At 42.4% G+C, this 15145-nt stretch overlaps 1 protein-coding gene across 5 annotated transcripts in view; it reads right to left on the minus strand.

Annotated features, from left to right (window-relative positions):
* Window positions 1–14859, minus strand: part of LPGAT1 (lysophosphatidylglycerol acyltransferase 1) — a 60532-nt gene extending 45673 nt beyond the window's left edge. The window contains exons 1-3 of one of the 5 annotated variants that reach the window (XM_080647655.1): window positions 14720–14859; window positions 13863–14046; window positions 12759–13023 (exon numbers count right to left, since the gene is read on the minus strand). In XM_080647655.1, the coding sequence (XP_080503781.1) occupies window positions 12759–13023; window positions 13863–13988 (391 nt within the window). In that variant the 5' untranslated portion in view covers window positions 13989–14046; window positions 14720–14859. Of the gene's footprint in view, window positions 1–12758; window positions 13024–13143; window positions 13255–13862; window positions 14105–14285; window positions 14519–14719 lie in introns of those variants that run through there. The other 4 variants (XM_080647654.1, XM_080647656.1, XM_080647653.1 and 1 more) reach the window with 4 other exon arrangements.
* Between the last annotated feature and the right edge of the window lie 286 nt (window positions 14860–15145).

Below are 15145 nucleotides of genomic sequence, written 5' to 3' on the forward strand. Positions count from 1 at the left end.
ACATCACCTTCCTCGGGCAGGCATTCCTTCTACTTCTCCACTGTTCCTTCTTAGACTCCCCCATCCTCCAAATGTCGGAATCCTCTGAGTTTGATCCTGGGCCTCTAATCACTCAGCACTTACAATCTCCCTAGGTGATCTCATCCATCTCCATGGCTTTAAATACTATTGGTAATTTCCCAGTCTACTTTTCTGACTCAGGTTACTCTTCTGAGTTCCAGACTTCATACCCATATGTTTACTTCAGAGCTCCACTTAGATGCTTCTCAGCTATCCTATGCTAAATTTGTATCTTTCCTCTCCATGTCACCCCTCTGGGCTTCCGTAACCACCCAGCAGCTCACACCAGAAACTTCATGGTCATCCTTGTCACCTACCCTTCTGTAACAGAATGAAATGCTGGGCCTCTGTTTCCATTTATGCAAGCCTAATTTATTCCTATGGCCTTCAGGATAATAGCTTCTTGCATATAGACATGCTAATCATTAGAGCAATTCTGCTTGCAGCTTGAGTTTTACAATAATAGCCCCTTACCACAAGGTGCCTCTCCCGAGGAGATGTAGGGAGTATGCACAAAAATAATGATTATGTATCAAAGACTTGCAGGAAACTCATGAACAGACTCACATCAACTTGAGTCAACAGACTAAGAACAAAGAAGGTTCACAATCTTCCTCAGACCCCTGCTGACGCCCAACTGTTCGCAGATGGCAAGCACCTCTTGCCCCTCCCCTTTACCCTTTCCTTGACATAAAAGAAGCCTAAACACTGTACTTTCTTAAGATGAATTTGAAGCACCACTAAGTCTCCAATCTTCTCAGTTGGTGCCTTCTTGGTCAATAAACTTTTCCATATGCCAAACTCTGACATTTTGAGTTTTGGTCTTTCGAAGTGTCAGGTACACTGACTTGGGTCTGGTAAGACTTCTACTGCATGCTCTATGTCCAGTCCCTCAGCTAGTTCCTACAATTTTCCTCCTACAAAACTCTTCAATTAGTTCACTTATTTCCATCTCCACTGCCATCACCTAGACCAAGCAACTATCACCTCACCTGTCTAAGGTGACCATTTTCCAGAGGGTATCCCTTGCACACTCTCAATTCTCTCTGATCCATTTCCACGAAGTCCGCAGAGTATAGAATTACAAATATGAATTTGATCTCACGATCCCCTTACTTAAAATCATTGAATGGTTTCCTCTTAGTATAAATTTCAAAATCCTTAATATGCACTTTAAAAGCCTCACTGGATTTGGCCTTATCAACTCCCCATCACAACCACCCTACTCCTCTCCTCATTCACTCCATACTGCAGTCAATCTAGCCTTCCCTTTGTTCCTCAAACATGACAAATCTCTTTCATCCTCTGTATACTCTGCCCCTTACCCAGCATCACCTGGTCAACTCCTACTTATTCCTTAGTTCTATCTCAATACCACTTTCTCAAGGAGGCATTCCTCCCTGACACCACTCATTTCCAGATTAAGCCCTCTGTTACTTAATTGCATAGCCCCTATACTTGTTCTTTGTAGCCCTTCTCACAGTTGTGATTACATGGTTATCATGTGACTCCTGTTGTCTCCCACACAAAACAGGCAACTACAGAAACACAGGAGCTGTGCTGTTTTGTCACTGTTCTCCCACCACCAGCACAGGGCTTGACAGAGAAGGCACTCAAATATTATTAGAATAGGTGACTGAATCAATTAGAAGACAGTTAAACATAAATTGCTCTGAAGTATTTCATCATGATGAAACTGAGGCTCAGAGAAGTTACTTAACTAGCTCAAAGTTATACAACTAGTAAGTGGTGGTGGCAGGACCCAAACTCATATTAACTCAATAGTCAGTTTTTAAAAATATATCATATTATCTCTAATATCACATTTAATTGAGCAGTATCTATTCTTCATTAAAAATACAACATCTTTATATAAGTATTTCAGGCTTAAAATGGTTTTAAATGATTATTTCAGTTTTAAAATAAATGCCCAATTCAGTCTCTCATGTACAAAAAGCAATTCTATCCCACCCACAAAAAACAGCCTGCCACTCATTAAAAATGACCCTTGTTCCTTATCCATGTAATATATACTTTATTCAACAAAATAAATGTAGCTTTCAGTTAATTTTCATCTCTGGAAGGACCTCAATTAACTTTAAAAAATGGAACCATCACATTAGGGGAAAATGTGCATATTGATTTTCCATTTTCTAGAAAACTTTTTGCAGGTCTCTTTTGGAAACATATTTCATAGTAAACTTAACTATTCCCCAAGCCATCCATCAAAATAAAATCTATGCCAAAAATCCTTTTGGTAGAAATTAGTCTAAATCACATTCTCTAGCACAGTATTTTACAAATTAATAACTTCGCTAACTGGCAGTAGGTAGTCAATAAACATTTGGTTGATTAATCACACAAGATACTCCTACAACTAATATTCTATTTTCTTGAGAAAGCAAATAGTGTTATTAACAATAACTCCTAGTGAAACACATAACTAGTAAGATTTCTTCAACATAGAAGTAGGAAGGGGTCATTTAACCCATTATAAATATTGTTTAAAAAAAACTATTGTCAGTGAACATTTTTAAATCCAAAATAAAGTTAAATTAGGATTTCTGATTCATGACCTAATTATTATTGAAGTCATAATATATAACAAAAAGGATCATGACTTTTTAAAGAATTAAAATACAACAAAGTATACTTAACACTCAAAACTTATTACAACACTATAGTAATAAAAATAGTGTGCTGCTGGCATAAAGGAGAGAAATATACAATCAAAGAAATAGAATTGAGAGTCCAGAAATAAACCCATACGGCCAACTGATTTTTAACAAGAGTACCAAGATCACTCAATGTGGAAAGAATCATTTTTTCAACAAACTATGCTAGGACAACTGGATATTCTCATGTAAAAGAAGGGAGTTTGGACCTCTACCATATGCCAGAGAGAAAAATTAACTCAAAATGGATCAGAGACTTAAATATAAAAGCTAAACTCTTCAAAGAAAACGTAAGTGTAAACCTTCATGACCTTGGTTGGATTAGGCAACGGTTTCCTAGATATGACATCAAAAGCACAAGTAACCCAAGGAAAAATAGATATGGTATAGATACGGAAAAATAGATACTGAAGATAGAAAGAATCTTATAATTCAACTAGAGGCCCAGTGCACCAATTCGTGCACAGGTGGGGTCCTGAGGATGCAATTGGCCCTCCAGGTGGGCGGTGGGGTGCCCTTGCTGGCCCGGGATCTGGATCCAACCTGCTGACATTCATTCTGGTTGTCGGGAGACACCTGGCGTCCGCTTTAATATTGTTTCTTCCTTGCTGAGCGTCTAGAGAGGGGAAGCAGCCACGGTGCCCGAGGCCAACTTCCAGGAGGCCAGCAGCACTGTCAGGATCATGCCCAGTGCTGATCCATCGGTACCTGGCCCATTCTCCGGAGATTGGACCTGCAGGACTACCGAGTGAGTGAGTGGCTGCCACCTGGGTTGGTGGGCCGCCAGGACGGGTCTGTCAGCTGAGTGGCACTCCCGCTGTGGGAGGAGCACACTGACCACCAGGGGGCAGCTCCTGCAATGAGCATCTGCCCCCTGGTGGTCAGTATGCGTCATAGCGACCAGTCGTTCCAGTTGTTCGGCATAAAAAGACAACCAACCAACCCTGGCTGGTGTGCTCAGTTGGTTGAACATTGTCCCATGCACCTAGGGGTCGCCAGTTCGATTCCTGGTCAGGGCACATGCCCAGCTTGCAGGCTCAATCCCCAGTAGGGGGTGTGTGGGAGGCAACCCATAGATGTTTCTCTTTCATGGATGTTTCTCTCTCTCTCTCCCTTTTTCTCTCTCTCTCTCAAATCACATTTTTAAAAAAGACAAGCAACCTCATTTAAAAATGGGCAAAGGGTTTTAACACATTGCAGACCAGTAGTTTTATTGCTAGCTTTACCCAGTGGCCAGATAAGTTTCTATTGAACGAGTACAAAAAATGTTTTACATAAATGTTAAAGGCACTCCTTAAAATTAAATACCCATTGCATTTTGAAGTTATTACATGTTCTTACAAGCTATTATCTTTTAAAAATATGATACTTTGTAAAACACTGTAATATGAAAACATGAGAATTCTCGTGATCCGTCCGCAATTTAATAGACATTTCTCCAGAGGTACAAATGGCTAATAAGCACATGAAAAGATGCTCAACATCATTAGTCATTAGGGAAATGCAAATCTAAACCACAATGAGCTACCACTTCACTTCCATAGGATGGCCAAATTGAAACTACAAAAACCCAGAAAATAAGTATTAGTGAGGATGTAGAGAAATTGGAACTCTTCTAAATTGGGAATGTATAATGGGACAGCTGCTATGGAAAACAGTTTGGCAAGTCCTCAAAAAGTTAAACATAGAATTATCATATGACCCAGCAATTTGACTCCTAGGTCCAAGAGAATTAAAAACATATGCTCAAACAACTATATGCCAACAAGCTGGACAATATGAATGAAATAGACAAATTCCTAGAAAAATACAAACTCCCAAAACGAAATCAGGAAGAATAAAAAAACCTGAATAGGCCAATAACAATTGATGAAATAGAAGCAGTAATCAAAAAACTCCCACCAAACAAAAGCCCAGGCCCGGGTGGCTAAACAGGGGAGTTTTACCAAACATTCAAAGAAGAACTAACACCTATACTCCTCAAACTCTTTCAGAACACCCAAGAGAAAGGAACACTTCCAAACTCTTTTTATGAGGCCAGCATTATCCTAATTCCTAAACCAAATAAAGACACTACAAAGAAAGAGAATTACAGGCCAATATCCCTGATGAACATAGATGCCAAAATCCTCAGCAAAATATTAGTAAATCGCACCCAATAATATATTAAAAAGACTATACACATGATCAAGTGGGATTTATTCCAGGGATGCAAGGGTGGTACAATATTCGCAAATCAATAAACGTGACACATCACATAAACAAGTTGAAAGACAAAAATCACATGATCATATCGATAGACACAGAAAACGCATTCTAACAAAATCCAACACCCATTTTTTATAAAAGCTCTCAGCACAGTGGGAAAAGAGGGAGCATATCTCAACATGATAAAGGCCATATATGACAAACCTACAGCCAATGGGCAAAAACTAAAACCATTTCCCCTAAGAACAGGAACAAGACAGTGATGCCCACGCTCACCACTCCTGTTCGACATAGTTCTGGAAGTGCTAGCCATAGCGATCAGACAAAAAGAAATAAAAGGCATCCAAATGGAAAAGAAGAAGTAAAACTGTCATTATTCACAGTGACATGATATTGTACACAGAAAACCCCAAAGACTCCATCAAAAAACTACTAGACTTAATAAATGAATTCGGCAATGTAGCATATACAAAATTAACACCCAGAAATCTATCGCTTTTTTTATACACCAATAATTAACTCACAGAAAGAGAATCTAAAAAAACAATCCCATTTACCATTGCAACAACAAAACTAAGATACCTAGGAAAAACGTATGTTTACACAGAGACTTATACATTAATATTCACAGCATTATTTACAATAGCCAAAATGTGGAAACAAACCAAATTTTCATCAATTGATGAATATATAAACTAAGTGTGGTCTATCCATACAATGAAATATTATTCAGCCATACAAAGGAATGAAAGACTGACATGTTACAATATAGACACACCTTGAGAACATTATGCTAAGTGAAAGAAGCTAGACTCAAAAGACCATATATTGTACGATTCCATTTATATGAAATGTCCAGAATAGGCAAATCCATAGAGACAGAGCATAGATTAGTGGTTGCCAGGGGTTAAAGAGAGGAAGAAATGGGGAGTCACTGCTAATGGGTAAGGGGTTTGGGTTTTTTTTTGGGGGGGGGTGATTAAATGTTCTGGAATTAGTGAGTGGGGAGGATGGTTGTATAATCTTGCGATTATAATAAAGACCACTTAATTGTACATTTTAATATGGTGAATTCTAAGGTGTGTGAATTATATCTCCTTTGGGGAGATAGGCAAAAAACATCAAATCATAAGGAAAAATTCAAGCTGGCTTCACACATCTCCATGACAACATTTAATGCCAAGAGACATTTTTACAATACCTGTAAGAAAGAAAAAGTAAGCCAAGGATTTTATTGTCTGTTGAGATGTCATTTGAGTATAAAGCAATTAAAACAAGTTCTGAAAATGTTGTAAAAATAATATTCCTATGTTGTTCCCATGATTCCTTATTGAGAAACTACTAGAGGATGAACTTTAGCCAAGTGGGAGAATCTTCATCAAAAGTGCTTGGGTGAGCACTATATATATTTAACTGAATAATTAAGACTAGACCAGAAGGAGATAAGGGTAATAAAATAAAACATAAATATTATAGGCCATAACAAAATATAAATGCAAGTAACAAAAACTGGAAGAAGGGAGAGAGTGAGTTACTATCATATAAAGTAACTAAGAAGGGAGAGCGTGAGTTACTATCATATAAAGTAACTAAGAAGACAAATATACAAGCTTTACTAAATATCAGAATAAAAAAGCAAAGAAAAACAGACTATACAGTGAAAGACTTAAAATTTATATATATAAAAACAGAAAATAAAATAAAATACAATGACAGAGCACTGATAAAACATATCTGACATATCAATAAATGTAAATGGATTCAACTCATTAAAAGAGATTTTCAAATTGATTCATAACACAAAACCTAATTCCATACTGATTATTAGAGACATATCTAAATCAGTCATTTAAAAAGTTCAAAAACGAAGGATGGGCAAAGATATACCAAGCAAATGTAAACAAAAAGGAGGAATTGTTTCACCAGCTCTTTATCTGAATCCAGAATCCGAAGTCTTACGTACTACAAATACTGCTTCATAAGCTTCTGTAATACTGCACATAGGTATGTGTGCATGAATGAATATTTATTTCCAAAAGAAAAGCTATCTAAAATAAATGACTCAATTACATTTCATCTTTGAAATAAAGCCACTTACCAAATTTGAAGTACCACCAGGCTGCTGAGTTTAAAGCATCTATATATATAAAAGCCTAAGCGACCGTTATGACTGAACAACTGGAATGACCAGAACCGGTTGACCAGCCACTATAACGCGCACTGACCACCAGGGGGCAGATGCTCAATGCAGGAGCTGCCCCCTGGTGGTCAGTGCACTCCCACAGCCAACCTGCTGTGGCCCCTCCCCCGGCTGGCTGGCCAACCTCCCACGCGGCCCCTCCCCCCCGCCAGCCAACCTCCACGCCCGACCGGCCCCCCTGATGGGCTCTGATGGGGGGGGCTGGCCGGCCAACCTCCCGCTGTCCCCCCCCACCGCCGCCGGCTGGCCCCCAGACAGGCCTCGATTGCCGGCCAGGCCGAGGGACCCCACCCATGCACGAATTCATGCACCGGGCCTCTAGTTTAGTAATATTTACCTTTAATGGTGTATTTTCTATATAAAAATCAAAACACTGTACTGAAAACTCCTCAGCTGAATTGATGTCAAGATCAGTTTCCAACCTAACATCATACAATAACTCCTCCCTCTAATGAGTCTATCATCAAGCACTCAAAAATTAAAATTCCAGTTGGACTGTTGTTCTCTGTAAGAGTAGAGACTTAAGTAGGATTTTTATCACTTACAGTACACTAAAAACACTTCCGTTGAAGCAACATGTTAACTTCTTCCAGAAACCCAGACATAATAGAAGCTCAATGAAGGTGTGTTAAGTTAGCAAATGTGTTATTATAGGATATGTATTTATATGTATGTGTGTGAAAAACATGACCCAGTTTTGGATTTATATTTGAGGATTGCAATACCTGGATATCAGACCTTTCAGGAAGGTAAGCAGCTAGAGCTCCTCAGCTGGGGCCAAGAAAGAAAGAAGGGATCGTTCAACAAATATGTAGACACTACGGAGCACGCAGTGAGCATCAGGCACCAAACTGGGCTCCAGGGTTATAAAGAAGACCACGTCTCCAGTGTGCACAGAGCAGGTAAGGGTCTCACCCCCACCAGTGAGTCAAAGCCAGATCAAGACATCTGACTCCCAGAGGTGAAAATTGCAGTGTTCTTTCCCCTTGAACAATGCCTTTCAAATGCTGACAGGGCTCACAGAAAAACAATACATTCAGTAGCACTACCTGGTACAGATACACACATTTCTGATCTTTTCTATTTAACTCCATCGTATTTTACTTTTTAAAAATGTTCATCTTGACACACTAAATTGGTTGATGACTCAATCAAAGTGGAAAAATACTGCTCTAGAAGATATATTTTTTTTACATTTCTCTAGAATTTCAAGGTCAGATATAATTCCAAATATTTTTTTTCTCACAGGGTGGATCTGTATCCCAGTAAAAAACACTATCAAATAATCAACCCACAAAGACTAACATAGAGCCATGACAGCTGTCACTTGGGGAGTAGGAGGAAGCTAAACCTAATCTCCATCAGCTTTCCCTAAAACCATCCAAGTAAATACCCACTCTAAGAGAAACAGCATTTGCTAAGCAAAAATAGTTTGGTGGCAAGTGCCCTGACAACCCCAACCCCTTTCAGCTAGACTATGGCCCCAAAGACTCATCCTATATAGAAATTCTGGTGCGTCCAGTTACAATGAATATTTTTTAAACAATTTTGTGTAAGAGACTTTAATTAAATGTGTTTGGATGGGGAACAATGAATTTATTAAAATAAGTGAATGAGAAGCAAAATAAACTATTTTAAATACACACACTTTATTTTTTAAAATTCTCTCTGAAATTTGCCCATGTTCACTTAAGTTGAGGGGAGAGAAGTGTACTAATTTATCACAGATCTGAATAAAGCATGAAGAAGTGGATCATTCATTAAGCTAATACCTCTTTTGGTGTGCCCTTGAAGTATTAGAGCAAAAGCAGTATACACGTTTTCCTCAACGTGAGGTATTTCTACAGCCCTTCCCACTAAAGGAAATGCAGTACCAACAAGCATCACCACTTAGTCTCAAGCTAGATATGAACAAAACAAACCCCAATGTCTTCAGAGATCTTTTAAGAACGGTGTTCCCCTCATGCCCTGGCCTGAAAGCACAGGTGATTAGAGTGATACCCACTTGGTAGAGGCACATGCCTGGGTTGCAGGCTACATCCCTGGTGGGGGTGGCCGATCCCTGATTCTCTCTCATCCCTGGTGTTTCTCTCTCTCTCTCTCTTCTTCTCCCTCTAAAAATTTAATAAAACATATAAAAAATAAATGTAAATAAGTAAATAAAAAGAACTGTGTTCCCCTAACAAGACATAAAGTCAGAAACCAGCAGAAAGGCCAGAAAACCCCTTTCCGTCTTCTTTGTCTTCTCCAGCTCTGAGAACTCAAATGAAATACAAAAATGTTCATTCAACTTCATTCCCCATCCAGGAAGCATGTCTGAGTTTAAAGGACATGGTTTAGTGACATTTGCCTCAAATTAAAAGATAATTTTATAAAACTTGAATAAATCTTCGGGCCTTGCCTAAAAGAAACCTATTTAGAACTATGTTTAGAAAAGTATTCTTTATAAAGATAAAATGCCTTTTTCCTAAGAAAAAGGAGAAAGCCATGCTGACTATACATTAGCTCTGTCCAATAAAACTTTCTGTGATGATGCAAATGTTATACATCTGCACCGTCCAATACAGTAGCCACTAGACACCTAGTACAGAGCACTTGAAATGTGGTTGGTGTGACTGAGAAACTAAATTTTAAATTTTATTAATTAATTGAATTTAAGTAGCCAGAGGCTTGAAGCTACCATACAGGGCAGTGTAGGGTTGATAAGCAACATTAGCCGTGTAATCGACTTGTCTTAGACAGAATACCACACTTTGAAAAAAATGATACACTAAACCAATATTCACTTTTCAGCTTCCTAATTAATATTTAATTAATTCATATTTAAGGTTTCCTCGGAAGTGGTTTTTCAACAAAGTTTGGCAATTTTTATTCTACAACATGAACAGACTAGACCTGCTGAGAAGAATTCCTTTAACAGGGTTCAATTTTCCATCTGTGAAATCTCAGCAGTTTCAGAAAGCAGGGAAAAAACAAAAACATCCTCCTCTTGATACAAAAGGAAGAAATGAAACATAAATTCATACAAAGGTTATTATGACCTCCGAGACTGGTGATTTTCAACCAGTGTGCGAGCGAGGGCAGGCTCACTGGTATGCCACAAGAATTTTTACAACATGCAATAGCTGACTATTTAGTCAGGGACACTGACTTCTTTTCCCTTATATTGTCAAATTTAAAAAATGACAACAATAGCTGTCCAATGTGAATAAGTCAAAATTATGTCTTTTCTTTATCAGATTGGCAAAAAAAGTAACATTTTTTGGTGTGCTGCAGAATTTTAGTAGTTAGTTTATGTGTGCCATGAGATGACAAAGGTTGAAAACTGCTGTCCTAGATGCTTTTATGGGTACATCTGCCCATCAATCCCTGCTTATGTTTGCTTTAGACCCAGTTGCAGCTTTCAACGAATGTCATTCCTACATTTGTTTGACCTCTGAACTGTGCTCTGTTATGATCAAACCATGACCAGACCCTCTAAAAGTATTCTACCTATAGAAAAACCATTTAAAATAAGCACACGAAAATATTCTACTCTTAAATGAGACAAACTGACCAAATGATCAAAATGCAGTAGCCTGAAGAGAGCAAATGCTTCAGAGAGACTAAAATATGCAGATCATGTCAAGACCAAGCAGGTGGCCAAAGAAACTGTGCAGTTCCATAGACAGCAAGGAAGAGACACCCCAAGAAAATATGCTTAAAAATACACTGCAGCTCTGCTGTGGCCACAGGATAACTGACTTAAACTTCGAGCAGCATTACAATTGCACTCCTTACAATCTCAAGGTCAATGCCAAAGTAATGTTTTCCAGTTTCTCATCATGCTAACACTTACACACAAATATACCGCACACACAGCACAAGCATTTCAGTAATTTCATCGTGTTTAAGGAGAATGAACTTCCAGAATTTACAGCTAAAAACACAATCGACTCATTTTAAAAAAGCAACTTACGTATACCATACAAAGAACAAAGCCACTAGTATCGTATAGGATATCTGGGGAAGCACAAACTCTATACAGCAAAGCAATTCTAAAACAGCAGTGCAGTTCAGGTAAATATTCAGCACTACAGATGAGAACTTCATTTTTTTTTAAATTTTTTTTAATATATTTTATTGATATTTTACAGAGAGGAAGGGAGAGGGATAGAGAGCTAGAAACATTGATGAGAGAGAAACATCGATCAGCTGCCTCCTGCACACCTCCCACTGGGGATGTGCCCGCAACTACGGTACATGCCCTTGACCGGAATCGAACCTGGGACCCTTGAGTCCGCAGGCCGACGCTCTAGCCACTGAGCCAAACCGGTTTCGGCAGAACTTCATTTTTTGTCGGCCCCCCCCACTGCTACCACGAGGTCCTATAAAAGGACTAGAAGCTCACCTGCTATATCCAAAAAGCATTAGGATCTCGACAGAACACATGACAAAGAAGCAATGCATACAATACCCAGGGACTTTGGGCTTTCCAGTATCATAAATGGCATTGCCAGGCGGAGAAAAGGCCTCATCTGGGGCAACTGAGAGCACTCTGACCTAGCAGGAGTCTGTCAGACTCCATAAAAGCTGGGTGCTGTCAGTCCTTTTCTCACGTGTCTGGACAAAATCTGCAGGTGCAGCCTGGGCAGGGAAGAGGGAGACAGAATTTAAAATGGGGAACTGCTGTGCTGTTGTAGCCTGAGAGTACCTTCCTCACTCTTCTAAGCTCCAGATTCCACTGACCCACACCATCTACAGGAGCCCATCAGTTATAAAAATCTAAAAGCCTCAATAGTCTGAGACAAGTGCTAAGAAACCTCAGTGCTTTTTTTCATCATCCCAGTTCTTAGGGGGGAAAAAGTCCAATCAGCATACTACACAATCCAGAATTTTCATCAGTGAGGCACAAGTTCTCAAAGCACATAAGGCCTCAAAACAGAAAACAAAGCCTACTTCTCATCTAGTTCTCTAAAAGTCCACTTCAGAACAGCACTGGTCCTGCTTCCCAAAATGCAAGGTAAAGGCAGAAATTAAAATGTGCTTAAAGACATTCAGAAGATAAATTAGCTTAACATATGTTAAACTTCACCTTTACATTTACTATTCTAATACAGATTTATGAGATAAAACAGAGATTCTAGTAAGCAAAAGAAACATACATATCAGAAATGAGTCATTTTTTGTTTGGCTTAAAATATTAACAGTACAATATTACATTAAATGAAAAAAAACATATTAAACTATCTTAACACAAATATAGCTCAGTCCTTTTTCTAAATGCCCACTGTTTATGAGCTAAATATCTTACCTCTTCATTTTATAAGCCTTCAAATGCTATATAACCCACTCCTATTTCTCTAAGAGAGCTTTTGCGGACCGGTTTTACTAAATGTCAATCACATAAATAACATGTTATTGAAGGAATTTATCAACATATAGTTATGAAATACTTCTAAAAATATCCTTATTAATTGGGATTCTAAAGAAAAAACTCATAATTGTTTTCGATTTATTTTTCAATAGTCAAAACACAAAAACATCGTCAAACCGAAGTATAACATATATTTAATCATGGCTCCTGAACTAAGCAAAACACGACATACGTAAAAGAAAAGTGCTCTCCCCCTTACCTGTATATCCAGCATACCATCCCCAAGAAGCCACCATGCCTAGAAGCCATTTGTACATCATTCCTTCAATATACCAGAAGCTCTTACTGTCCAGCATGCGAAGGGGCTGAAGTACAATCACATAGAAGACGTAGGATGAAATTGCAACCAGGTTGTTGGCAACCATGAAGGCAAACCTCATCAGGGCTTTCACCAAGATCCAGCCCAGCCACGGAGCTTGTTCCAAAGTCACAGCCATTCTCACATTGGAGTCCGTCCTGTCTTTCTGAGGTGAAAGGAAAATGCATTTTTAAAAGGCACATGGGTTAAACACATCTAAATAGTCAACCAACATAGAAATCGTCTCCAGCCCAAAAATAAAAAGAAAATCAGGGAATCTAAGTACCTCGGTGATCTCTCCCGGGAAATTCCAGAGGGGGACAGAGAGCGAGGGAGGAGGAGCCGCACAAGGTCAAGGGAGCTGTTCACAGAGGCACTGGGTATGTCATAATATATTTAGCAAAGGAGAATGCCATGCCCACTAACTAGGGGCCGTCCCCGCACCGCGCCTCACTGCAGCGTTCTGTTAGACATGAAGACGAACAGACCCACTTGCTTCAGACACCCTCAGTATCTCCGAACTGAGGACACGAGTGGCGAGAAGGCTGACACCTCTCGATCAGATTTCCCAGATTCCGGGAACCTGGTACCCTCTCCAACACCATTCATGCAGATTCAGTCCTGCCAAAGGTCTCTCACGTTAGCAAAAAGAGTTCCGCTAAAAATGCTCATTTGCGCAAAGGGGGCTTTTGTTTTCCTTTTTAAGAAAGGAGGGGGACCTAGAAAAGGGGCAGAAAGGTGAGAGAAAGAAAGTGGGGGCTAATAAAGCGAAAGGGAGGAAGGACAGGAGGAGGGGAAGGGGAGCAAAAGCCAGAAGGAGGCAAAGGCGAGGGTAAAGGGATGAAGGGGACGAAGCCTCCGAGCAGAGAGGGCCGGGAGCCGGGGAGGATGAAAGAAGCGGGGAGGCAGGGGCGACTGCGCCCGGCTGGCGGGTGGAGCTCGCAGCGGTTTCCGCGGGTGGGGACGGGGTCGGGGCGGCGGTCTCGGCCCGCGCGCCCGGCTCACCTCGGCGTGCGCGGCCGGCGGGCGCTGGAGCGCGGGGGCGAGCGGGGCCGGGGACCGGCGGCCCTGGGCGCGCGAGTGCGCGGCGGCGGCGGCGGCGTGTGTCCCCGGACGAGGGGTCGCGGTCATGGACACGGCGGCGGCCCAGGCGCGGCGCGAGCGGGCGCCCTAGTGCCCTCGCGGCTGCCTGCGGACAGAGGGACGGCGGGGACTCAGAGGCCGGACCTGTCACCGGGGCGGGTCCCGGGGAGGCGGTGCGGACGCCCCGCGCTCCCGCCTCCTCCTCGGGGCCTACCGCGCCCTAAGTCCCTCGTGCTGCCGCCGCCGCCGCCTCCCAGCCGCACGACACCCCTTCTCCACCCCCCAGCGCCTCCCCGGGCCCGGCGCCGCCGCAGCCCCGGGCCTGCACCCGCCGAGCCGGGTTACCTCGGGCTGGCCGAGCCCCGACCCGGGCTGCGGGAGCCGGAGGAGCCGGAAGAATGCATGGCCGGCGGCGCGGCCGGCGGAAGGAGGAGGCGGCGCGACCCGGCCCCGCTCCGGCTGCGGCGCGGCCCGCGCCCGTCCCTGGCGGCGCGGAGACTCGATCCCCACGGCCCGATCGCGTTCGCCGGCTGGTGGGGAAGGGAGGCGGGAGGAAGCGGCGGGAGCCGGACTGCGGCGCCGCCGCCCCCAGAGCGCCCTCTAATGAAGGCGCCGCCGCCACCGGTCCGCTTGGCCCGCCGCCGCCGCCGCGCCCCCGAGCCCGCTGGTCCCAGGGTCAAGGCCCGTGGGGCTGCCTGGCCTCAGGCCGAGACCTTGCCGAGGCCGGGACGGAGGAGAAGGGCCGCTCGGGAAAGGCTAGGGGTGAGCCCCATCCTTACGCCACACGAGGGGCGCGTGGGTCCAAGTCGAGAGCCCCTTTCAGCCCAGACCGCCGCCTCTCATTGTTAGGGCTCCTCTGACAGCAGTTGCGGCCAAACCGGAGGCTGTCTCCTTGAAGAGTGGACGCGTCCTCTCCTCTAGCCTAGGGAAGCCCCAGTGGCTCTCAGGGCTTTTCTTCTGAACCTCTCCGGACTATTAAGGTCTAGAGTTTAAAATCAATGTATTTCCAGTGCCAGAATTCTTGTTTCTGGAAAGCACCCGAAACACAACTGCAATTTGCCATTCATCCTCCCATCCCCACCCGCTCAGAAAAAGAAGCCCAGTGGGAATGAGTAGGCTACACAGAGACACTACCATGCAGTTAGCCAGGGAGGGAAAAGCACTCGGGCAGCGCCTGCCATTAAGCGATCAAACAATGTGGGCCA

Source organism: Plecotus auritus (genome assembly GCF_963455305.1).
Source record: "Plecotus auritus genome assembly, chromosome: 12".
Lineage (NCBI taxonomy): Eukaryota > Metazoa > Chordata > Mammalia > Chiroptera > Vespertilionidae > Plecotus > Plecotus auritus.